At 38.2% G+C, this 27,677-nt stretch overlaps 1 protein-coding gene across 10 annotated transcripts in view; it reads left to right on the top strand.

The window, feature by feature from the left end:
- adgrb3 (adhesion G protein-coupled receptor B3) overlaps positions 1 to 27,677 on the top strand; it is a 166,976-nt gene that overhangs the window by 850 nt on the left and 138,449 nt on the right. For all 10 annotated transcript variants that reach the window (XM_036126590.1, XM_036126588.1, XM_036126585.1 and 7 more), the window contains exon 2: positions 1,346 to 2,114. In XM_036126590.1, the coding sequence (XP_035982483.1) occupies positions 1,361 to 2,114 (754 nt within the window). In that variant the 5' untranslated portion in view covers positions 1,346 to 1,360. The remainder of the gene's footprint in view (positions 1 to 1,345; positions 2,115 to 27,677) is intronic.

Raw genomic sequence — 27,677 nt, 5'->3', positions numbered from 1 at the left:
TGCGTGCCTCTATATTCACATCTACTCTCCAGACCAAATTGCTCCAGGAAGCCTGGCCAGTCAAATCGGGACTCTCTTGACGACCGATATCTCCTCTCCGGAATACTGATTCTTTTGTGAATCCCTTGCATGGCCACGAATCTTGCGGGAGGGCTGTGGGATCATATGGGTTTACATATCGCAGCAAAAGCTGATCTAACTCTGCACAGCTTCCGCAAATCCTTACATGACACATATTATCCCAGTCTGCTCTGACGGAGAGCTTTTTTTTCTCCCCCTTCATCATCCTAAAAGAAGTTAGAGGCGCATGTACGTTTATTCTCCGGGAGAGAGAAAAAAACTGCAATCTACAGCCTACTTTGGGATTTTTCACGCCTACACTCACATACACACACACACACACACACACACACGCGTGCGCGCGCACACAGGGGCACACACGGTTTGAGAAACGCGCACACGCATGCACATTCTGCTGTGACACTGCTCACAGCTGCATTGCCTGTAGGATTAAAGCAATCAGGACATCGCATTGCATTCTCTCCCTTTTCCCCCCCTTCTCCCCCGCGTTCATGCAAAGACGCGCGCGCGCGCACAGACCCACTCAAATGCTGGCTCTTTATCAAATTACATTATCAAATATGTCAAGCTCTGAATTCGAGAGAGACGCAGGTTCGTGCGTAAGTCCAAAAGCGCGCAGAATGATGAAAAAAACGACGGCCCTGCATGAGGATACATTAAAGATATGCGGACCTTATCGTTTACGACCCCCCAAAATAAAATTCACCCTTTTGTTATCTAACTGTTCAGTCTACATTTAAAGAACCCAGTTCGATTGAAAAAAAGATGCTGGTTACTGCGTAAAAAAGAAAAAAAAAGAAAACAAGAAATCGTCGCATACTAAAACTCGTGAGGACCTCCATGCCAATATTCGCAGTTTGTGTTTGATCAATCTACCATTCCGAACAGCTATATTCGAATATCTCCTGGGATGGTGCCAATCCAAATCTGACCCAATTAATAATGTCTAAATGACTCACATTATTGCGCCCACCTCCCTCAAAAAAAAAAAAAAAAATTAAATAAATATAAAAACAAAGAAGGGCCGAAGCAGCCACAAGGTGGCAATGTTTGCACAAAGTATAGTTGGAGAGGAGAGGCAGGATGAGGGGGTGCAAAAGACATGCTGCTGAGGTTAATGTGTCTTTTTTTCACCCTTTTCATGGAAGGACTTGGCGAGAACTATGTGAAGCATGTCAATTAGACTTGACAGAAATCATCCTTAATGTGTCTGTGCTCTGATTTAATATTCTTTTTGCATGATGTTCTTCATCTTTCCCTGCAGGCCAAATGACATAGGATGAAGGCTGTTCGAAACCTGTTGATTTATATATTTTCCACCTATCTTCTGGTTATGTTCGGATTAACTGGTGCCCAAGATTATTGGTGTTCCACTCTGGTCAAGGGGGTCATTTATGGATCATACTCGGTGTCTGAAATGTTTCCCAAGAACTACACAAACTGTACATGGACGCTGGAGAACCCAGACCCAACCAAATACAGCATCTACCTTAAGCTATACAAGCGAGACTTGAGCTGCTCCGAATACTCTTTGCTTGCTTACCAGTTCGATCACTACTCGCACGAGAAGATTAACGAGCTGCTCAAAGTGAACGCATCCATTGTGTATCTCTGCGATTCAAAGAATAATTACATATTTTTGCTCTACGACAAAAATTTTGCTCAGCTGCGGAGGGTTTTTCCCTACGATTACAATGGATTGACGCCGCAGAAGCTGGATGAGGAGGAGCAGTCTATCCTGGAGTTCTTAGTATTGAATAAGGCGAGCCCCAGCCAGTTTGGGTGTCAAGTGCTTTGTACGTGGCTGGAAAACTGCCTGAAAGCAGAGAAAGGGACAGTGGAGGCGTGTGGGATCGTGTACACCAAATGCACATGTCCCCAGCATTTAGGCGATGGAGAATCAGAGAGCATGCTCATGCTCAATAATGTGGTTTTACCTTTAAACCCACAAACGGAGGGTTGCTTGTCACCTCAGCTGCATGTCGGTCAGATCTGCAATCTGAGTGCAGAAGTAAGACGGCCTCCTAAAGAAGGTAAGTATCCACTCATCCTTTTTTCCTTTTTGCTCTATTAGTAGAAAATTTAATGCACCCTAGTCTCTGCATAGATACGATAATAAACATGTCAATGAAATGTGCACGTCTGTCACTCCTTCCTCTGCCCTAAATGCATGTTTGAAACTGTGATGGCCCATGAAACAAAGAGCACACATAGATACGTGGACTGCAGTTGACTGAGAAATGTGTCAACTACAGATTCAAAGCTGACAGGGGAGTTGGGTGTAGCAAAGACCATGCCAGCACAGAGCAGACCACCTAAAGGGGTTCTTTTGTTTGGTCAGACTAAATTAAAAACGCATTGCAGTGAATTTAAAATGGATGGGTTTCTTTTTGTTTTATTTTATTTATTTGTTTTTGGTTTCTTTGTGCACATCAGTATATAAAATGGCTCCAAATCCAAATATACTATGTTTGTGTTTATGTATACATTTATGTCACAGTCATCCTTATAAAGTTTGACAGTACTCATCTGGACACATTTTGCTTTCTTATTTGGCCTATAAGAATGGGATCATTGATGCAGCAGTGTCCAATTGGTGTACGTCGCTCAAGCGAGGACTTAAAACTTCCAGTGCTTCGTCATTCAACAGCAGTAGTACTTTTCAAAAGTATTCATACCCCTTGAACCGTTGAACATTTTTGTCACCTAACGACCAAAGATGTTGACATATTTGAATTGAATTTTTGTGTGTGCACTAGACCTGTGCAACATAATTAAATATTTGTGTAGTTGAAGGAAAAGAATACTCATTTTTCCAAAATGTTTTAAAATCAAAATCCAATGCAACCAGTTGCCCTTCAAGAGGGAAAACCAATATGCCAAAACTTTGAGCATCCCAGGCATTGCCGTTTGATTCACCCTGAAAAGTGGAGCCAGCATGGTTCAAAACTTACCAACACATACCCATTCACCTAAACTGACAAACAGCCAAGAGGCCCACATTAACTCTGGTGGAGCTGCTGAGATCCACAGCTCAGGTGGGATAATCTGTAGGACGTGACAACTGTTAATCATGCACTCCACAAATTGTCCCTTGTGGAGTGTGGTTAGATTGTTGAGTTATGAAAAGAAAGCCACAAGAAGTCTCATCTGCAAATATATGGGAAATGCAATGGTCAGATAACAAAAATAAACGTTTTGGCCTACATGTAAAATGCCATGTGTGTCAGAAAACCAACACCCTGAACACACCATCTCCACAAAGAAGCATGCTTATGGCAGCATAGTGCTGTGGAGATGCTTTTCTCCAACACAGACAGAGAAGCTTGTCAGAGCTGATGGAGAAAGCTAAATACTGTAAAGTAGAAAACCTGCAGAAGACTTGAGACTGTGTGATGGTTAACGTTTAAGCAGGACTACAGCCCTACCGTTACAGCTAGGGCCTCCGTAGAAATGTTGAGATCAAAATATTGTCATGTGTTGGAATGGCATGGACCTAAATCTAATTGAGAATATAAAGACTTGAAGGTGATTGAACATAGACAGTCTGTGTCCAATCTGACTCAATCTGAGATAGCTTTTTATATAGAAAATGATCAACAATTTTAGACTCTAGATATACAAAGCAGGCAAAAATACGACCCATAAAAGTTGGAGCTGTAACCACCGTGCAAACTGGAGATCATACATATGCCACACTTGTCAGGCTTTTATAAACAAAAAGAAAATGCCCGTATTCTTTTCCTGCCACTTCATAATTAAGCCCTAATTTGTGTTAAGCTATCGCTTACAATCCAAATAAGCCACGTGGAAGTTTATAGTTGTTACAGTGCAAATTGTGAAACATTCAGGGGGGTAATGATACTTTTAAAAGACACTGTAATCAACAATCTTTGAATAAAACATGTTTGCAGTTCTAGAGCTGTTCAGCAGGTATGCTGTCCGTTCAGTGTTGCCATAGAGCAATGCAACGTCTTTTTTATGTTGGAAATCAGCAATAATTTATGCAGTGGAATGCTTACTTAAGAAAATGTCTCAATCATGGTACCTGTTTGCTGTTGAAATTTGCACATGCACATGATATGCATACCTACATCAACACACATTCACACATAATTAAGCTGCTATGATAAGGTCTCAGAATTAGGCTCGCACATGTTTAGAAGAGGGAGTCTTACAAGGTGTTAAATCTTTATTTCTGAGAAGTTGTTTTTAGAGACGTGTTTTATCAGAAAGCAGTACAAAACAAACAAAAACAACACAAATGAGTTTGCAGCAATTTCGTTCAATTTCAATTTATATAATACCAATTCACAACCCATGTCATCTTAAGGCACTTCACAAGGTCAATTCGATCAACTCATACAGACAGACACGCAGCACAGCTCAGCGAGGCTCTTTTGCCATGCGACACAAAGGATGGGGAGTTATTCTGACACACAGAGCCAAAAACAATAAATCAACTTCTAGGTTTTTTGGCTGAAAAAGGTTGTTAGCGGAACCTTGGTGCAGTTTACCAAAAACAAGCAGCATCCAGTATAGCAGGTGGCGGCTGTTTGTTCAACTCTACCTGAGAGTTGCCGAAAGCATCAAAATCTTTGGGACATGTTCCAATTGTGTCGTTTCTGTTTTTTTTTTTTTTTTTTTCCTTTTTGCTTTTTAGAGAGAGAATTTTAACTTGGCAATACTATTATGAGTCACTCTTGCTTAAAATGTCTGCATGATGTAACAAGCATGGATGACAAAACCACTTTAACTGCAGTTCACCTACCACTTGAGTCCCTTAAGCAATAATGCATGCAGTATCTCATGTAAATTACTATTAAAGTTCAGCCTGCAGTCAACTAACAAGTGCAGCAAGAGCGAGTGTGATTCAGCTTTGTATAACTTTCTTTTTTTTTTAACTGTATGATGTAGTGAGAGATACAGTACCAGGAAGCATTATTCCGACTTTCACAGAAAAAAATATTTGCAGCTTCAAAATAACATTTCACATATTCTTTCTGTTTGCATGTTAATAACAGCTTAAGAGCACAGCTTATTTTTTTTTTTTCTCCTCTCGGAAGATTTTCCGCGAGCTTCTATTTATAGAGTTGGTTGATGGGAGGTTTTAATAAATCCTTTTTCATCTGGATAACCGTGAGATCACCACTGGGTTTAAAAGAGCACTGTGCTTCCCGTGGCATCCTGGTGACGGAGTGAGTGTTGCTGATGAAGAGTAAAGCATCGCAAACAGCCAACAAGAGCTCCATTTGATAGAAATCGCATGTCTTTGATCTTCTCAGTTCCTGGTAGACCATGGCTTTTGGAGAACATCAAAGGAAAGCCAGGCTGGAGGTTGTGTACTCAAGCTATTGCCACCGTAACACCCCAGCGGCGCTCCACGTTCAAGGAGCATAGCACTTAAAGGTTAAAGCTCTTAACTAGTTAAGATGATTAGACAGACAAAAAGACAGATGCCATTCCTTGATATTGTGTCGCTTGTTGAAAGCCAAGCCGGCTCAACAGAATCCAGATGTACCATCTATTCGCGGTAACTCATTTATTCGGTGTTATTTTTATAATACGTTCCCCTTTCATGAACACAAAGTTGTAAAGGGAGGCACAGCATGGCAGATTAAAACTCTCCTCTTTTTTTTGTCTCGGGTGTTCTCTGTTTGTGCGGGTTTTTCCTCCTACGTCCCTCACAATCAAAATCAAGCAGGCTGATGACTCTTAGCTCCTGCAAAGTGAATGACGGTGTTCTTATTCCTCTCCTTCCTTTTGCTTTGAAATCCAATTAATGCTCGGATTAGCTCAAGCTAGTGTGACTGAATTTTGAAGCATGGGAGGTAATTGCTGGTTTAAGCAGAGCCAAGCTTGCGAGTGTTTTACAGATTTCCGCTTTTAACATACATTTAAGGTAGGCAGACATTCCGTAGCCAAACTCTTCGGTAGGTACCGAAAAATGACTGGGCTTTACAGTTGCAGGGTACTACTTAAAAAATAAGGCACAGTGAGAGTGCAAAAATATTAAACCTGTTTGGTATTCTGCTCATTGTAGGTGAACTCTAGAGAAGAAATCGCTAATATTGACTGGTTAAGTATTAGTTGAGTAAGAGTTCCCAAAAATCACTGTATGATATCCTACATAGTTTTGTCAAATCACAGTTCGGTATGTATTTGTTACATTTAAATCAAGATAAACAGACAAAAATGTGTCAACTTCCTCTCTATTAAACATTAAATGAAGAATGTTTACTTTTTCATCTTATTTATCATGTCCCACCATTGGCCAGTATTGCAAAGGTGACACAATCATGTTTTATCAATTACTTAAAATAGTGTTTTAGGAATTTTTCAAGAAGACTGTGTCAAAATATTGATGCTATAAAATGGCTTAAATTGTTTTTGAGTCATTTTAAAAATAGATAAGCGCACCATGGAGTTAAAATGCAAAAAGCACACATAGTTGTGAAACCCTTCTGGACAAACATTCTCCTCACCACACAATGCCTGTGTGTCTCCAGAATAAAGACCCCTATTGCCTGCTGGGGCTGGTTGAATGCATCAAGAGTCTAACTTTAGCTTAGATTTATTTGTACAAGTGATGTGTACCTTTGGTCACTACAAGTGAAAAAACAGATTCAATTCAGAGCAAGTTGTGTACTATATTACTGGTTAACATTGCGTACACAAAGATGTTGTGCGGTGCCTCTTTCTTTTTTCCAATTACTCCGTAGTTGACTAAGAAACCATAATTTTCCCTGACCATGAGACTTCAGTGATATGTGGAAGCCCTCCAACTCTGCTTTGTTTTGGTACCTCTGCTAAAGGTTGTAGCGTAGTGTTCTGGACTTTTGTTCTGCATGTGTACAAGTGTACAGCAATGCTGCAGATATGTGTGGTGAACCGAAGGGCGTGAAACAAAACCTTTTGGTTTGAGGACATGTGTCTTCCAACCCTTATTAATCAGGTAAATTATCTGCTGGAGTAGCTTGCCTGTAGTTGGGTGATTAGAAGATGGGCCACGCGCACTTTGCTAACCGTAGTTTACAGCACTGTTACATTAATAATAGTGATTAAATGCTGCTGCTTTAGTTTCACACGGGGACAGATTTTCTTTGTGATTGGAAATGTTCCAAATAGATTAATTATCGCATCTTCGGCCAGCTGGACATCGGTGAAAAGCAATATGTCAATAAGGGGCATCGCCCTTTTACCTTATGTTCCATACGGCTGCAGAAAACTGTGGGCACTCTGGGACTTTCTGTTCCATCTGATTAAACGGACCTTAACGTGAAAGAATGGTAGGACATGTTTGCGTTTTTCTTTTGACCTTGCCCAGGCATTTGACCTTGCTGTATCTCAAAATGACCGGCTCATGCCTTCTCTTTAAACTTTGGCTGCTGGACAAAAGAAAAGAAAAAGAAAAAAAGAAAAACATTGTTAATCATTATTCGGTTAAATTATTTGTTTTTCTCCTCGCAATTAGCTGGGAGTTGCCAGTTTTCAGGAATCATAAAGAAGTACTGAAATAGAGAAATGTCTTCTTCTGAGGTTCCCCCCATAAGTCAATATTTGACATTATGAACAGATTGTTGTACCTGAAATTAGAGTTACCTCAAACATATCAGTACTGCATAACCGGTTTGAAGTGAAATAGCTACATAAATTATTTTACACAAAAATCGAACTCTGATATAGCTGAGTCCATCATTACTTCCAACCTTATATTATCATAGTGATACTGAATTATTAAGAAAGGGCTCGTAGGATTTCAACATGTATAAATTGGTTCAGATAGATTGATCCGACATAAGAAGTAAAATTCCCAAATTTCCAGCTTAATATTTTATAACTCAAAGTGTGTCCCCCGCTTTATTAGAACAATAAGTAGGCTAGAATGGATTCAGACAATACAGATGTTTTTTCCTCTTTTTTGCTGTTGCTGTTGAAACAAACCTATTGTGGTGAAATGTGTGATCTAACTCAATGTTTGATCTGGCTTCTCTCAAAGTAGGAAATAAGTCCCCTATTACAGAAACAACAAAAGGACAAAGATTTCACCAAGTGTGTAAGAAGAAGCTTTTTTTTTTTAATTGTAAATGCTTCTAAGACGCAGACAGCGTGCCATGTTGAAAAAGGCGGTGGGATTTATTAGAAAATTAAATGTGAATGGAGCGTCATGATGCGCCGTCACCCGCCAAAGTCCTGAGCACTGCAGCAGCTTAGCCTGGCTGTTGCACATAGTGAGGCCCTTTATTCACTTTGGATCTCTGTCAAGTCACTCAGTAGTCACACTGCATTATGCTCACTCCCATTGTTCAGTACACTTGGAGGCCATTTTAGTTCCAATTCAGTGAAGGAAAGCGCGCAGATCAACGGCACAGAATCTGTTTTGTTTTATACATGTATTATCTGTCATTAGTTACAGTAGGCATCTCGAATAGCCCGTGTCCCAGTTGCCCCAGAAATCCCTCCGTTTTAAGGTTTTCTGAGCCGACAGCAGATATTTCTTTTCCACGTTTAGTTGTTGGGTTTTAGGTTTAGCTTCTTTAGCTTGGATGTGGAGCTGAATTTACTTTTTTAAAATAAATCTGAATACTCTGCACCTGCAGAATGCTTCACACGTCGACTTCCGAAGATATGCTAAAATCAAGTCAAACAACAAAACCAATCCTGTATTAGGAGCTGGGAGGGAACCTATGATTTCCTAGATCAAGAGAACCAGAAACAAGTAAATAAATAAATTATTACTATTATTACTATGTATGAAAAATTATTCTTGGGTCCTAGTATGAATAATATAAAATTTCAAGACACTCTGAAATGACGTCTTTGCAATCAAACATTCTGATACATTGAAGAAGAAAAAGTGCTCTTTTTAAACAAACTTGTCTTAATGTAAACTAAACCTCAAAAGGTTTCCTTTAAAAACAAAGCAAAAGCAATGCAGAACATTTTAATTCTTATAAATGATTTATAAAATGCAAATGCTTTTTGTACATTTTCCACTCACAGTATAGTCAAGTCCAAACTTATTCATAACCCAGGGAGATTCTGATGTTAAACTGTTTCAACTTAACCAAGGAGTTTGAAAATATATATTAAAACAATTTGAGAGGGGGACAAATTTAAAGCAAATAATTTAGCAGTTTTTATTGTATTTTACTATATTTTATCAGAATGGAATATGAGAAATTACTAACCTCTTGTTAATTATCTATAGAATAATCTTTATTGGCATTGCAGCACTCAAACAGTTCTTATAATTGCTGGCCAGCCTTTTGCATGTTTCCACTGCTATTTTAATAATTTAGCTTGATAGGCTGAACATATTTGTGGTTGGAAGGTCTCTTTACCACCACCCTAATCGTTTTCCCCCTCCATGGATTGTTTATCAGATTCAAGCGAGATCGTGGTTGGGTCATTCCAGAACATTCATTTTACCCAGAGTCAGAAGAAACACGGCAGTCAAACTGGAAGATGACTTTAAACCTAAATCTGCCTGGGGCTAGAATAATTTGGTGTTTAACCGATGCTCTAGCTATCCAATTTAACAAATAAAACCAAGTAGATAGGTCAATCCAGTTAAGCTTGAACACATTTCTTATGGGTATTTCAGGTTGCCAAGCCCTTTTAATTTTTTTTAGGTCAGAAAGTATGTTAGAAATTTCACTCTTTTAAAACATATATCTATATATCAGAATGCATCCAAAACAAATATGCTGATAGTCGGGCTTTTGGTGAGCGTATTCTGTCAACCCTGACAAATTTTCAACCACATATAGACATTATTAAATACCTTAGTATGGACAATTTTTCATCTTTAACTTTTAAGATAGAGGGCACCAAAGCCTTCATTAGCAAATATATTAGATATCTAAGTTGAGGCTTAATTATGACTGCATACCTACCTGAAGTTGAAATATTTGACCAAATGGCATGTGCCAAATATATGCATTGCTGATTGTAACAGAATAAAATGTACATTTTTGGGAATCAAAATTAATATAATGAAACTCTGCAAGTCTGACAGTAAATCAGTTTGATAAGTGAGGACCTGATTTACAGATACAGTTGGAAACCTGTTGTACCCCACTCTTATAATGAGGGTACTAAAAATGTCAGCACAAAATTGTACAACATATAATGGGTCTAAGTTTTATTTTCTAGATTTTTTAGGACTTCAACTTGAATTTAGTTTACATGTAAATTATTTTCTGTAAACTTTGTAAGGCACCATATTTCCATTCATTCTAGTTCAGATTCATGTTTGGGCTGGTTAACTGATGAAATAAGAGAGATATCTAACCTCGGCCGAGCCAAAACAGGTCTGAATAACCTCATGCTGATAGATGAGATTTACTGGGGCAACATAACCATATTTCCTCACCTCAAACTAAGAGCACATTGTGGAACACTAATTTAAAATCCCTGGCTGTCATAGCAGGTAGGAGAGATAACCTTGGCGGTAACAAAATGATCCACACTTGGTACAAAATACACTGCAGATAGTTCCATTTCATACTACATAAATCAGGTATAAAATTACCAAGGTACAAACAGCAAGGGGGCAAAGTGACCCGTACCCTAGTTTTGCACATTTGTATAATAAAACATACTGGAAATCTACAAGTCTGGCAAGAGATTCCGAGCATGGAATGCTTTTTGTTACAGACAGCGCTACCTTTGTCAGGTGTTATATATTATTGAAAAGGAAAATATCAATCAACAGATTTTTTATAAGCAGCAAACAGATGTGTTTTCGATTTTGAATGAGAATGTCATTCCGTGCAGATTCATTCGATTGCCTCACCTGTGTACAGTAATACCTACAAACAGATGTTGTGTACTGACTCAAGCGTAATGTGCCAACTGCATTATAGAGTTAGAAATGTCAAACGAAAGCTTCGGCAACATTCACAGCTGGCGAAACAGTCTATTGGCAAGGTCTGTGCACTTTCTCGCACCGAAGATGTAAACGGCAGGAGGCTTAATTTTTGTGCTGAGGGAAATGAGTCCCATTTAGACGACGTGGAGAAGTGCTTATCAAAGGATCAGGATTTGTTAAACCAATTTTACATTCAGTTCCAAAGACAAAGCGAGCCTTGGCTGTAAAGATCGAGAAATCTCATTCAGCTTCACAGAAATGTTTTCGGACAGATATAAAGTTTCCTATTTTCAAGGGACACCTGCATTGAGACTGACCACCGACAGGTTATTCTCTTATTCACCTTGCCATACTTGTCAGAGACTTCAGAACCCGTGTAACAATCAAAAAACAATATCTGTAAGATGTGGTCAACAGCATCGCACCTGACATCTGATCTCTGAACACCTAAGCAGCTCAAGGTGGCCACATAAGTGCAAACAAGAGCATGAAGGGATTTGGATGGAAGGAATGGAATGCAAAGTCTTTTTGCAAAGACAGGGAAGGGACAAGTTCAATTATACAGTCATCAATAATCTTTGATGACTATAACTAATAATTATGACTAATAACATTTTTTTAATGGCAGTGGCATGCAAGGGTTGTCAGCAATGACAAACACCTCTTTGTAAATCATTTGCAAGTTCCAAGAAAGAAAAAAAAGTGAAAAAATGAAAATAAATAATTGAGCCGTAAGCAAAGGCTTAGAGACTCTGAGGTCAGAGTGTAGTATGAACACCTTAGCAGATGTTGTTAGCAGCTCATAAACACCTCATGAAATTAGGTTAGATGGTTTCAGTTCTTATGGGTTTTTTCATGTTTCCAAAGGCTTCTCATGCACTTCATATGCTTACTTTGTAGTTGCTTCTATATGCAGTAAGCATGTCCGCGGGTGTAAGAATGTGTTCATTTGTGGATGCTTAGGATTCAGTTCTGGCAGATGTATGATTTGAGCATTTGCTTGTATTTGAGCACGTCTTGTCTCCTCTCTACCTGCCACCGACTGCAGCGTCAGTCCAAATCATTTTTGTTCCACTTCTTGAATTACACAGTGAGAGGGGTTTATTTCACAAACTTCTACTCTCCTTTTTTTATCTAAACAAATCTTTGCTCAAAGCGGCTGAAAAGTTCTTTATTAACTTTATCAACTCTCAGGACTCTTTTTTTTTAATGTAGCAGCCAGTATTTGAAGGTTTTTGCTGTGAAGTTCTGAGTGTAAATTATGAGATGAGGATGAAGATAGGGTTCTCTTCAGATGATTCTTTCATGAAAGTCCTATTTATGTGCGTGTGTGTGTGTGTGTGTGTGTGTGTGTATGTGGCTTAGTAGATCAAGGCACAAACCCTCAAAAGTCATTTGAGTTTAGTGAAGATCCTTTGCTTTTAAGCAAGGGCTTTAATTTTCCTCTCTAGCTGTGAGCAGTTCTTGGAAAGTTTGCTCTGATATCCAGAACTCAATGTTTTCGGTTTTATTGCCACGTGTTGAGGACGCTACAAATGAATAACTTTGTATACCTTAATTTTTGTTTTCAATTATATGTGAACATGAATTATCTTAGCTGCTAAAGAAAGACTTACTAAGATGTGGTCATCTACTTAAACTGAAGGGCTGGAGAAGGAGAGTATTAATCAGAGAAGGAGCCAAAGGCCCCTGAAAGATAATTTGTTGGCAGGACAACTACGCGTACGCATTCGTCAAATCTGGTCTTCATGAATAAGTGACAAGAAGAGAGAGGAGAGCCACTGCTAAAGGAAAGCACCTGTTAGATGTTGCAAAATCCTCCAGACTTGGACCTTTAATCAGGGCAGAGACCTCAAACATACCGAATGAAGGAGGATTCAGAACTGATAGAATAGTTCAAGTTAAATCTCAAACTCTAAATCTGCAAAAGTGTTAAAAATTTCTAAAGGCAGTGTAGTCTGTATGCTGACGGAAGCAAAAACTCAAACGTACCTGTCTACTTTAGGTATCATCCATCACCAGGGATTACATACGAAAGCACAATTCATGCATTTGGCCCAAACAGGTTTCAGCCTGATTTCATGACTTAATACCATGAGTGCATCAGTGCTCTGTAACAGGTCCCTCTTTTTTCACCTTTATTGTCTACGACAAACAATACTGCAATAAACATTGTGAGTAATAGGTTTTTCCTATAATAATGTCATATTACAGTGGGATTTGTAATCGGAGCAATGACTTATGTAACAGATCCAATCTTGTGATGTGCAATGCCTTTTGTCCCAAAAATGGTGCTGCTTAACCAGTAAAATCAGGCATGAGCAATGAGTAGCCGTGCAAGTCTGATTTATTAGTGTTTTTATCCCACCCATATGCATCTCTCATGTTATGATTCAGGGCTAGATTTGTGTGTCTGTATATCCCAGCTCCCACAACAGTTCATGCATTATTATTGAGAATCCACAGGTTTATCTGATTTGCTTTGAAGTTCCAGTTTAGCTCTTTCAGCTCTGCATGTTAAAAAGGGGCACAGAACAAAGTCATGGACATCAACCATCACTGACCGATGCTGTTGAAATGTTGAACAGAAGCCTGGCTGGACCACCTAGTGGAAATACAAACAAAAGAACTGAAAAATGGCCATAAAGAAGCTTAGATATCAGCTGTTTTACCTTTTGATTTTTCACTTTAGAAGCTACTTCTGTCATATTTCTTTGCAGATCAAATTTCTGTTAGTTTTGCCCTGATGAACATGTGGCTAATAGGTTTTCTATATTTTGTCAAAAGATTCTATAATGACACACTGATCAACATGCTATGGGAAACCTTTGGATGTTCGATTTTTGCAAATCATTGATGTGTGAGTATGGATTGTGGCTCAGTATGATTTATCTTTAAATGCAATAACATTGCAAGGTTTTAATACAAGATTGAAAATACTTTTATAGCCCTCTTGCTGTGACCAATCTTTACTTGTTAATATTAACACACAAGGCAACAACTTGCTGTGGCCACTGTAAAACAGTTTTTTCTTCATTATTTTCAATGGGATTTTAAAGAGGAAACTTTAAACTGGGTTTTGCAACTTGTATTAGTTGTTTGCCTAGCAAGCGTTATAAAAACAGGAGTATATGCATGAATATTCTGGACAAAGTAGGGAAGGCTTCCAAAAGGCAATCTTTCCTTAGTAACAGCATCAACACCAAAGAGGGTTTCACAGCAACGTCGTAGTGCTACATATGATTTGTTTTCTAAGTAGTACAAGATCAGGTTCTTGAGTTTCTGACCAGCTAATCAGGCCAATCAGGGATGATCACATGTTGATCTTTCATTAAGCTGATTTCTTACTGCATCTTGATATTCAGCTGATCAATAACTTTGATTGACCTTTTGATGACCTTATGAGACCTTATGATTCAGAGGTTTAGCAAAAATCTTTTTCACATTTAAAAGATCCCTGTGTCAGAATGAACCTAAGAAGTAAGGTATCCCTGCAAGTGAAGACACTTTTCCAATCTTCTAATTATCCTAATTGTTTATTGTCATCAAAATGCATAATTCGGTGCAATGATATCTCATTACTTGCCTTAACGACAAAGACTCTCCCAGTGTTCCACAGAAGAGAAGAGGGAACATAATCATCTTAATTTTATTGCATGCAGTAAGCACTTGGTATGAAATTAAGGTTTGATATTTTTGCTAAACAGCAAAAAGAAGCAATTCAGCTGACTTGTAAAAAAAGAAAATTAAAAATGAACAACAGTCATGATTCTCACATGACATTTTTTTTTACAATGCTATGTTGTTCCAATCACTATTCATCCTTAAAAAAAAAACATTCATGTGAGTCTGCTAGTATAATACCCCACAGCCATGATGGGAGGGCAAGACTTAGAAGGTCTTTGTGTGGATAAACACACCCAACTATCTTCTCCATCTTTTATCCATTAAAAAATAAAATGAAATCAGCAACAAAAAAAAAATAAAGCTCACTTTCATGTGGAGTGGCCTAATGCAGCATATTTCATCAAGCTCTTGTTGTGCGGAGCTAGAGATTTCAATGTGAATTATGCCGAGGCTTCAGCCCTCTAAGATGCATGGCGTCTGCGTTTCAGCACAGTTAGTTTTGGTCTGTCACTGAATGGCTATTTCAGCCCACAGAGGAGATGCATTTGCATAAACATCCACCCACAAAATCTGGCAAATGAGTCTGTCACTCAAAAACACTGTCTGTGTGGTAAAGTGGAAGCAAAAAAAAAAAAAAAGATTTTCTTTTTTTTTATCTCAAGGGGTCTCTTGCTGCTTTAAAAGGCAGTCTGTTTGCAGCGTACGGCAAGTGTCCTCCTGTAGCTGTAATGGATGCCGCCTTTAAACTTACAGGGTATGCAGTGATCTAGGGCATCATACCTAATCATTATATGTATAATACCATACAGGCTATGTGGCTCCAGGTAAATAATGTAACATCTGTTTGACCCAAAGTACTTGCACCCTATGTTTGAAGTATTTAGTCCAGAGTTGGATTTTATGAGGAGAAAATGCTAATTATATCTCAGGTCCACATTTGCACCCCAAGTGATTCCACAAATATGTAAATGTATACCAATTTGTCAAGATGAGGAAGGACATTTTTTTTTGCACCTGTCTACACAATGCGCAATATTTCTTTTGGGTTCCTATCTGTGTAAACAAACCAAACTTGTTTCTGGTTGTTTGCATGAAGGTTATACTGATGTGCATTTTATCAAAAAATCTAAACAAAATTACATGTAATGTAATTAGACAAAATAAAAAAAAAATCATATAGGAGAAGAAGAATTAAGAAAACAAGAACATTGTGACACGGTTAGGCTTTGTCAAAGGAAGAGTGCATTATGTTTAATGAATACTAAACGGAATCTAAAAAGAGCTTCCAAAAATCAGCAACTGCATGAATAAATAAACAGCATGAATAAATAAATGTCATTACACAGAGATTATTGTTATTTTTTAGCTGATCCGCATGAATATTCGTCTGTTCCTTGTCTGACTGACTTTAATGCAACATTCTATTTTTTTTCTGCTATCTAAAAAAAGTGGTAAAGTGTAGGCTATGATTAAATGCCGTGCATCATTGTTTTGGCACTCTAACATTCTGCTTAGATTGCAATCATAACTATTAATTGTTATTAATTTTAGACCTTTTCTCTGGATTGCATTTTGAATCTCAGTAATTGTGCTGGACAGATGTAAGGAGGGACATTCAGTAATTAAGCCGTTGCTTACCAGGACAACTAATACACGCTTGCGTTTGCCTGTATGGTTTCATCTGCCTTTTAGCTCCCCTCCCTTTAAAGTTGAAATGTTATGTAATGCGGAATGAGATGTAGCAATTATCACTGTGCAACTTTCTTGTGCCAGATTGTACACAGCTTCTGTACTTTTTGAAAGAGAAGCAGCAAATGTCTGTTGAGTCTTTTCTTGAATAAAGTAAAAAAAAAAAACAAATTCATTAGTCAACACTGATATTTTGAAATATGATGTTTTCAGCACTTGGTTTTTGGTGTCAGTTGCAATGGTTTTTAGCATGCAAAGCTTCCTTTTCAATGGTAATGGTAGCTTTACTTTGATAGATTTGGCTGTTTTGGTTTGAGTACCTTAGGTACTTGGCTCTATCACTGGGAGCTTTATATTTTTTTACCAATAAATATGATTGGATTGTGGATAAAAAAGCTGTTATTTTATGTTGGGGTTTTTATTAATAATGTATTTTATGGGGTTGTTTTCATGACAAAAAATGTGGCCCACTGGTTTTTTGGTGACCCCGCTTTAATGAATATTTTGACTTGACAAATGCTGTGCTCAGCGTTGTAGTGTACAATATGATTGAAATGCAGCTATGGGCTTCTTCTTATTTGGATTTTCGCTCACTTCTTTACTTTTTCCCAGTGCCGATCCATTTATATCTGGCTCATTGTCCCTTGGTGTTCCCTGTGCCTGGCTTGTACCACTGCACTTGCTGCCTAATTCTCCTTCTTTCACATAATGGGATGATCCTATCCTGCTTTTGTATTTGATTGGCTGGATGGTGCACCATTCGAAATAAAATCTTGTCCCTGTCTGCATGGATTCTCAGCAGTGTGGAGTATCTGAAGATTAGGGTCTTTGTTACAAAGACTCGTTTCAGACTCCGTGACAATGGATTAATGAGAAATGAGAGGGCATTTTAGCAATATTCTTTGAAAATCTAAAAGGACCCTTTTTTGTTTCAACAAACAGATTAAAAGTTTCATAAAACAAAAACTACGATTTGAATAATCTGTAATCAGTGCAAAATACTCAGGTTTAGGTTTGACTAATGCATGTGGGTTTAGTGCTTTTTCAAATTGGTCCTAATGTCCAAAAACAAACTCAATGATTAAAAAGAAAATGTTGATAGGTTCTTGTTATACTAAATCTGGCTTTTAAGTGTCTTTCTGGCAGTAAAATTTAAATAGTGATGCTAAATATATTAGTTCTCATCGGTCAAAGCACAATCCAGTCATGACGCCAATATGGAAGTCTTGCTCATAACATCTGCTGCAGACCCATTCCTAAACAGAAGGTGTCACTGCATAATGCTGCCTCTTACCAGGAATAGTGCCTAAAAACGTTTAAGCTTATCCATGTTGGAAGTTGTAAGGGAGAGAACAACAGGCATTAACATTGAAGCAAAGCTGTCACTGATGGCATTGAAAGGGATAGCTTTTTCCATTTTCAAATTTTCTATTAAAGCCTATAGTGTAAGAATATCTTCTCAACTCATGATTTTTTTTCTTTTTTCAAAGTCAAAAACTAACACATCAATACATGCATCCACATAATAATGTGCACATTTAAAGATATGCTGGTTGGATCAAAGTGATCAATAAAAAAATTAAACAAACTAAATAAAATGAAGAAAACAAAGATTGACAGATCACTTAAAGATAAAATAAATAAAAGAACGAGATTTAGAGGATCAAATTTGGCCGCAATACATGCCATAAAAAACATTAAAACAAGTAAAAGTAAAAATGTTTTTCCCATAGTTCCATGCTCAAACAACCACTGCAATGTCACAGGAGCAGGCCACTTTGCAGAGACCACTGTGCATTGGAGTTTCACTTTAAAACAGGGTATGTATTATTATCAACTCTACAACCATCTAGAGCAGGGATTCCCAAACTGTGGTGCGCGCACCCCTGGGGGTAATGGCGGTTTGACAGTGTTTTTTCCCCACACCATAAAGACATGTAAATAAACATTTCCTTTGTGGAAACTAAAATCAAAACAGCAAATTTAATTAATAAATAAAATGTATTGACATTAAAATTTGTTTATTTTAAAAAGTCTTGTTCTACGCTTCATTTTAAGATGAATTTATCTTCTTCTACGCATTGAAGCACAATGCGTAGAAGAAGCAGCTTGTGCCCTCTACTTCATTCATTCTCGCAAATATGCTCAGTTGACTGAAACCAGGGAATCGTAGGCAACTGACGAGTGAATTGCAAACCAATGACAAATGTCAATGTCATTGACAAATGTCTCTCCAACTCTTTCCTCGTTTCACGTCGTGTACGTCAGTAGAGGGACAACTGAATTCGGGCCGAAAGTTTTTACAAGCTTAAACTGAGCGACACAGTCTCTCTATCAATCGTGCAGCGCGTACAAACAGCGCTGCTCATGTTGCTCATGGTGCGGTGACTCTGAAGCTCTACCAGCACTGACGCGCATGACCCCGGTTGCAGCCTCCGCGATTTCTTGACTATGGTCACGCACAGAGCTGCAATATGTTTCATTAAGATTCAGACAGGCGCAGTTCATTTTACAGATGCGGTTTTAGCGCATATTCAGACAGGGACAAACCGGCGGTGGGGCTGAGGGGAGCTGAGGTGTGTTGTCATGGGCGTGTTTACCTGCTGAATGTAGCCGCTGTAAAAGTTTTTATTTCTCTGATTAATAACATATTTATGGAGCGCTCTGGTATTGTTACCCTGGTCTGCTCTACCAAAGTGCTCTCTCTCTCTCTCTCTCTCAAATCAAAGTTCTTCATGTTAGTATTTTGCGACGGAAATTGTGAGTCAGACTCAGAAGAAGCTGGTGCACAAAAAAAAGTGAGAACACACACAGGTAGATCATCAGTTTAATCCCTTGCTTCAGAGACATTTCAGGTTGTGGAGGTGTGGCCGATCTGAGCGTGTCTTTCTTTCTCTTGCTCCAGTCTGAGCCACTGATTCACCTGAAAATCTTCAGGATTCTGTTGTGGATGTTGCAACTTTATTGCAGTTTAATTCAATTTATGTTCTAATTTTATTCCCACAATTTTTGTTAAGATGGTTGAATTCATGTAACTGCAACAGATTCTTTTCTTTTTTTGGAGGGGGGGGGGGGGGGGGGGCGGCCAAGCCGGTTGGGACACTGAAAGGGGTGTGCGGCTGAAAAAGTTTGGGAACCCCTGATCTAGAGCATGAATTATAAATTACAGACTTAATCCCTTTGTTTCCTTGACTGCAGGGGTTTTGTCAATAACAGTGGACTAATGATTTTTATCCTTTGGATAATAACAAGCTCTGTTGGAAGCAATTGATTGTCTTAGACTTCTCATATTTATGTTTAGCACATTAAAACAGCATTAAGGCTGCAATAACACCAGTTAATCAAATCATTAAAATTTTGACCAGATATTTGGGCCAAGCCATTACAAGGTGAGAACAGAATTTCTGCATACCTTTGCTAAATACACCTTTCTTTTCACCCTCCCAACTGAGCATCACAGTGTGTTGGTATCAAATGCAGTCCATGGTTAGCCTTCCATCAATGCTGCACATCTTGAACTCATCAGTCAATAATGCTGTCGGGCAGAGTGTCAGAGTTCTGAACCACAATCAAATTTTACTACAGCAAGAACTAAAAGATGGGCCTGCAGCATATCAGTCACAGTCTGGTTGCCCAGTCACTGCGTCTGCACACTACATTAGATTGCTTTGCAGTCCTTAAACAAACACCAGTTAGCCAAAACATTTTGACCACTAATAGGTGAGGTAATAAAAAAAAAAAAAGATTACTTTATTACGATCGAACCTGGCATCTGATATATTAGACAGCAAGAGAACATTATGTCCTTGCGGATAATGTTGGATGCAAAAAAAACAACAACAAAAAACAAGTCATATGTGAGGCTATGAGTGAAATTGACAAGGGGTAGGATTGATGGCTAGATAGCTGGACAATGTCTCTGTGGCCAGTGGACTCCTGCGGAAGGCACCAAGAGCCAGCTCAAGGTTGTATGGGGACCTCGTAATTATTTAGTGGGACCCGTGACTGCAATTCTAACTGCTAAGAATGACCTTTGATAATTGACCCAAAAATGCCTTTCTTTTTAAATGAAGCATAAGTGTGATTTTTGTTTTCTTGTTTGGATTTCATATGAATGACAAACATCATACTACTTAATTTCTATCATTAAAATACTCCACGTTTAGTTTATTGCTGACCATGTAAAAGTAATAATAGTTAACTAGCTTCATTATATCTAGGGGCAAATTTTATCATGTACAAAAGCTAAAACGTCAAACAATGTGACTCAAGCTTGGAAACTAATATTGGAAGTTGTGAAATTTATTGCCTTTAATTGTAACATCTTCAACATGGTTATAAAAACTAACTTCTTAATATTGTCAACTATAACGTATGGATTTGTCAACTGTTCTTGTGTTTATTATATTGCTTTTAGAGCCCCTAAGACTAAGCCAGTGTTCTACTTCTTCCATAAACAAAGACCAAACACAGGGTGAACTGTATATGCCAGGATATTTACTGTAATTTAACACTAATTTTATGCACTGAATGTCAGCTACTTTAAATTATATTCGGATTCATTAGCCAGTTTCATAATCAGTCCCTGTCAAAAAGGTCAGTTCATTACTATAGCACAACAAGACAAGTAACAGTAACAAGACAATTCAAAGTACTGTACATGAACAGAACATAAGAAAATAAAACATTATAGAGGAAAGTAAAATGCAGTGGAATAGTAGCAGTAGGTCAAGATAAATCGGACAACAAACTTAATATATCCATCCATCTTCTAAATCGCTTAATCGCTCATGGGGTTGCGGGGGTTGCTGGTGCCTATCTCCAGCGTTCACCGGGCGAGAGGCGGGGTACACCCTGGACAGGTCGCCAGTCTGTCACAGGGCAACACAGAGACAAACAACCATTCACGCACACACTCACACCTAAGGACAATTTAGAGAAGCCAATTAACCTAACAGTCATGTTTTTGGACTGTGGGAGGAAGCCGGAGTACCCGGAGAGAACCCACACATGCACAGGGAGAACATGCAAACTCCATGCAGAAAGACCCAGGGTTGGACTTGAACCCAGAACCTTCTTGCTGCAAGGCACCAGCGCTACCCACTGCGTCACCGTGCAGTGGGTACAAAAGTTTGAACTGAACATTAAAATTTAAAGGAAACTCTTAATGTTTCTAACCTATATTTAAAGGAACTCATGATTTCAGAAATTGTAAGGTCGTTGGCAGTTTGTTTCAGATAAGTAGAGCATGGTAACTAAATGCTGTCTCTCAGTGTTTGGTTTTGGTTCTGGGCATGCAGAGTAGACTTGAGCCGGAAGACTTGAGTGGTCTGGATGGTTGAAACACTGATGGATGACTTATTCAGGCAAACCTCCATTCTATCTAAGCCCACACGTATGCCTACAAGTCAAGGAAGGGTACTTAATCAGTCAATCACAACAAGATTTTGATTTAAGCATGGTAATCTGTTAACAGAGAAAAATATAATATTTTTACATTTGGCTTTCCCTTATGTAGAGACAGAAATAGAAGGATAGAACAAGAGAATGTTGCACAGCACTGGAAACATTTTTTTTCCTGTTTTGCCTTTGTTGGTGAAGGCCAGAGTCAAGAGGTGTGTGTTGCTACATGACTTACAACATTGGAAATTACTTGCATAAGTGAGTCATTTCATGTTTCATGACAAAAAAAAGGAAACTTATTTTAGATATGTACAAACTCATCGGTGAACATTTTAAGCAAGGTCAGAGTGGTGGATTTTTAGCAGGTTGGGAATTAAGAAGATAAAACCTCCAATGAGCTCATATTTCCACACAACATAATCAAACTATGCATTTAAACAAAATAATCTAAGTGTCCGGTGTGTGGGATGGAAGGGCATCTAGTAGCACATTTTGCAACCAATTGTGTACGCCCACCTAATCTCCAAACTCCATGGGCTTCATAAAATATAAAAAAAGGCTCGTAATTACAGTGCAGTGCAACATTGTGTGGTAGAAGGAAGGTGATTGTGATCCATAATATTGGCATTTTAAGGAAAGCTGAAAGCTTTACAACATAAATTAGACATGATTCCCATCCCAACCTGTGAACTCTTTAAAAATACACTTAAAAACGTTCTTGTTTAAACAGGCTTTCCGCTGATAGTCAATAGTTATTTTAGGGATTTTCTGTGCAGTGCTTTGTAATGGTTTTGTTTGTCAAAGGCCCTTAACTATGGGGTTCCACTTAGGGCAGAAAACATTTTTTTTCCTCTCACATACACACCAGTAAAGCCATGCACACATTACTATAGACACAGTCACACACACTCTGTCCTAAAGGGCACCCCACACTTAAACAAATAAATGTTCTTGTTTTAATAGATGCAACAGTAAGCAGCATGAGGAGCTCTCCAGTCATTTCCTATTGTTGACGGTTATCCTCAGTTCAGGATGATTCAGGAACAACTCATTAATAGTTTGTTAATCATCAGACAGTTACAGATTAGTTGTTTCCCAAGAACAGTGAGTACTCGGTTTGTTGCGCCATTCCTGTACAATCAGACCAAGAGTAAATATCCCAACACGAAACCTATGACTCAGCATGTCATAAAACACATCTTTTGTTAGATTACCTGCTGTACTGCTTTTTGTTTACCCACTGAAACAAATAACCCTCACTTCTCTGGGCAAACAGGGTCTATTTTGCATGACCCTACTTATCCAGCTAGGATAAATACTCTAGTGTACTGAAAGAATAATGTGATCTTTTGACACAACTTCTAGTCTCACCTTTGTCTGGCAAAACAAGGACCTGACCCTTTAACGCGTTCCCGCTGAGAGTTCATGGATGAGGGTGTGGAAGTGCTTTAGAATTCCCCACTATCAAAAAACAGTGGCAACTTTTAGAAGGCAGGGTTAGCGGCAAGTACATTTCAGAGGTATACTCCGTAGAATAAAAGCGTACTTGTAGTATTTAGAGCACTGGCTTTTTTTCTCTGTGTTACACCTCGCAGTTGGTAGCCTACAGGGCAGCATATTTTCCTGCAGCAAGCCCTGGGGGTCTGTGGAGACAGAAGGTGTTGCCACAATTAGACTTGCTAAAGTTCATTTTTTTCTGATTTCAAAGTGGTTTTGTTAGTCAGGATTTCAGGAGTGTTTTTAGAGTACAGCATATGTGGGCCAGGAATTACTAAAAATTATGTTTGATGCAAGATAATATTCACGATAGCATTCTAAATGTTTTAAATGTGCATATAGGCTTTATTATCCATTCTTGTTTTTAAAGACATATAGGATTACTTTGATTTCTCCCCATTTTTTTTACCCTTAGCACTGCATTTTTGCACTGACTCGTCCTAACCCATTTTAAGTTTTATTATTCCTCAGTTCCTCTTCATGACTCTGCTTCTTGATTCCCTGTCCCCTGTACCAGAAGAGACGAGGACAGACAGAGAGTGCGAGAAAGAGAGAGAGAGAGAAAGAGAGAACAAGACAGAGAGGACGCCAAGTAACTGGCATTTATCATTTATCAGACATCCTATCTTGGCAGCCGTCATGCTAAACCAATCAATTTGAAATGGTGTGTGACAAAGCCACATCATCTACCCATTGTTTCATAGCACACAGACGAATTTAATTATGCTCTTAAGATAAGCACAAAATAAGTTTTTCATAAAGTTATGTATTAATGGACCTCAGCAAAGAAAAGTCTCTTCTCTCCTTGATCTTCGCTCCTTCATTTTAGATTTGAAACAACCCTCAAGATGTTTTTCTGACCTCGGTTTCTCAGCTCCATGCAGGAGAGAAATAAAGAGGAGAAAAGGAGTGAGGCACAAACGGTACAAATGAGTTGAGCTGAAGTCCACTCAAGCCAGTGTTAACTGGTTTTTCTTCCCTGTTTTGTTTATTACAGAAACATGCAATTCAGTCCTTAAAAAGCTAAAAAAAAGCATAAATTACAGTATTTTAAGTAGATTTTGCTACTCTGGCACTAAAGGTATGAGAAGCCCTAATATTTGTAGCTATGAGATGTATACTAATAATTAGATCTGAATATAACTCCCTGTACGTTAAGGTAATCAGAAACATCATGTAAAGCTTATCTTATCTTATCGTAACAGCACGATCTTTTCAAGCTAATTCCATAGTATGGATTTGCATGTAAGCATGGCCTTTTTGTTTCATTTGAATTGAAGTGATCTTGCATTCTTTTTCCTTATCCCTCTTCCTACTTTTAAACCCCCATCCTCTCCTAAGTGAACATTTTCTTTGTCAAATTAGTGCAAGCCTGCCGCAGAGACCAGTCAATTCTGCCAAGACTGATGACTGATTAAATGGTTAAATGTTCTTTTGCAGCATTGCATTAAAAAAAAAAAATGTTTTTGAGCACACCAGCATAATGAAATGTGACAGATAAATCAGAAGCACTTGGAAGATGGCTTTGAATTAGTGAATCGATATTTTTCTGCCAAACTTAATCTAGAGCTTCCAAACCTGCTTTGATTTACAGACCTCATGTAAAAGCCTCCAGTTAGGTCTGCAAATATTTTCCTTTGGCATTAAATTTTAGTGCAGTTTAAGTTGTTCTTGCCTGGATCATTTAACAAACATAAACAAACAAAACAAAAAAAAAAAAAGAACACCAAACAACAAATAAAAAGGTAGATATGTGAATTCACAATTTTTGACTAGGATTTCTAAGAAGATACATATTTCTATGAATAGGAAAAAAATGCATATTCCTAATCTCACGGTTGAAATTAAATCATATTGAAATCCTTAATTTTGCCTACTGAATAAAGCTGTCAATTTGCTATCATAATGTTATGGTACGACTGAAAGGCAATTAGAGAAGAAACAGGGCACACATCTGAGAATAGGTCAGGTATTTTCAGGATGGCCTTTAGCATCAGTGTAGGAGTCAGCTGTGTAAAGTGCCATAGCAACTTTTTCACATTTTTCATACGACAAACTTTAATTAATTCTATTGGCTGTAGTGCAATATTGTGGATTGGAAAGGACAAGATTGATAGTTTACCCCTAAATAAAATCTTTTGCAACCAATTGCCTTCAAGAGGTCACATAAATGTGAAATAGATTCCACCTGCGAGTCATTTAAAGTCAAGTCATCAGATATTTGTTGGACAACATTGGTGAACAAATAGCTTCATGAAGACAAAAGACCATGCCTGTCAGAGTTCAAGTGTGGGACTCTGCTGATAGGACAACCATTAGTTGTGCACCACTAAAACCTTAACCAGGCCAGCTAGATTGCTAATGTGTAGCACTCCCTGTTTTTCCCAATATAAACCTGCGACTGTTTCTATCAAATCTGTTCAGGGAAAAGAGAGACATTAACTTTTCGAGTTCATTTGGGGGAGCGACACCTAGTGCCCGTCCACCAAAGGTTGGTTTTAGTCAATCAAGATATCAGATGAAAATGCAAGCAGCAGGAATAATGAGAAACCATGACAAGGTAAACTAGTCAAGGCACTTCTTGCTGTTGTTCTTTCATAGATGAAATCGAGGATTCTTATGAAATAGACGCAATAGCATCTTGGGGGCGCGACAGCTCTTGCGTTCTTTACAGCTGTATGTCCCGCCTTAAACCATAATACTGCAATGTGATTGGTCCAAACCTTTTTTGGCCCGGTCCCAACAGTTGAGGTGGGAATGGGAAAAGATTCTCGTGTGTTTGTGAACGCACAAATTACAGGTAAGGTTACTAAAACCTTGCCTTGTTGTAAGGATGGAAAGAAGAAAGTAATTGTTCAACAAAAGCCACAAGAAGTCTAATTTCCAATTGGACACTAGCCTTGCAGGGGACAAAGCAAACATGCTGAAGGCGGTGCTCTACAGAATGCTATGAGTGAAGGAAAACAAAGACTGCACATCACCTACCAAACATAACAAAACCCCTGGTGATACATATAAATGGCAGCGTCAGGCAGCTTTCCTTCAGCATAGAAAGGGAAGGTGGTCAAAGTAGAAGGGAAGATGGATGAGCTAAATACATGGCAACACATGTGAGAGGTGGCAAAACCCCAGAGACTGAGGTGGAGGTTCACTTTTTAGCAGGACAATAATGCTAAATATACAGCTAGAGCAGCAGTGGGATGGTTTGAAACAAAGCATAATTATGTGCTAGAGTGGCTGTGTCAAAGCCTAAACCTCAATCCAATTGGGAATTTGTGGCAATAATTAAATTCTGCTGTTCACTGATGCTCTTCATCCACTCTGATATAGGTTGAGCTTTTTTACAAAGAAAAATGGCCAAACAGTTCAGTTAGCCATTCATTTTCAGATGTCCAAAGTTGGTAGAGACACATCACAAAAGATTCAAAACTGTAATAGGGTGAAAGGTGGTTTGACAAGTTCTTGACTGGGAGGGGTTGGGGGGGGGGGGGTAATACAAATAAGTCACACAATTTTTAGATTTTAATTTGTAAACATTTTGAAATTATTTTTCCATTCTCTCTATTTTGCACCTATGCACTACTTTTTTGTTGATCTGTCTTATAAAATCCCATAAAATAGATTGACATTTGAGGTTGTAGATGTTAAAAAATTCAAGAGGTGTGAATACTTTTGCAAGGCAAATACAACCAATAGATAGTCCATTAATTTTCATTAAAATTGTTGTTTTCTCTAAAACAACAATTTGCAGTTAAGAAATTGTGATCACACCATTTTGTTCTTGAGATAACAGTGACAAACATGTTTTGTTTTATAGCCATTATAGCAGTTCTTTTCTCTAAAAACAAAGACGTATTTTAGATTTTGAGTTGTTTGAAGATTTAAAATTTAATAAATGAAAGCACAAAATATTTAAACAGTAAGACAGTTGTACTATTTTTCAAACATTGCTGAGAATCTGTACAGAAACATAAGAGTTTCATACATGATGACAGTGTTTGGTGCAAATCAGTGTTGTCATTGTGGTAATCACTAAGGTACATTTCTATTTTGTGTTTGCTGTATACCAGAAAGCTGTCTACTGCCTCACTGAGGGGGATCCAAATCAAAAATGGCTGCTATGTAAATTCAGTGTTCACTTGTGTAATCTGTTTAGTCTTTGATTTGGTGCATTCAAAGGCACCTTTGTTTCCAAACGAAACATTAATAGACCGTTTTTACGTGTGAGGCACTTTTACAAGGCTTTGATTTTGTCTCTTTGAAAAACAAATCTATGAAAAGAGGTCATGTGACAAACAGCTGCTCTGTGTGCATGTGTGTGTTTGCGTGACTGAGTGTTTTATAAAGCTGGTGAATATAGAGCAAATGGCAGTAAAGTAATAATGAGGAGAATTCTCGCATTGCTTCTCTACTCTCTTCTCTGAGCTGCATTTAATTTCTGCCACTATAAATAAACATTTCTTGAACCACTGCTTCATGATGACTTTGACAATGCAAACATATT

Source organism: Fundulus heteroclitus, chromosome 22, assembly GCF_011125445.2.
Source record: "Fundulus heteroclitus isolate FHET01 chromosome 22, MU-UCD_Fhet_4.1, whole genome shotgun sequence".
Taxonomy (NCBI): domain Eukaryota; kingdom Metazoa; phylum Chordata; class Actinopteri; order Cyprinodontiformes; family Fundulidae; genus Fundulus; species Fundulus heteroclitus.
Note: the sequence above shows the minus strand (reverse complement) of the source record. Positions and strands in the feature narration are given on the sequence as shown.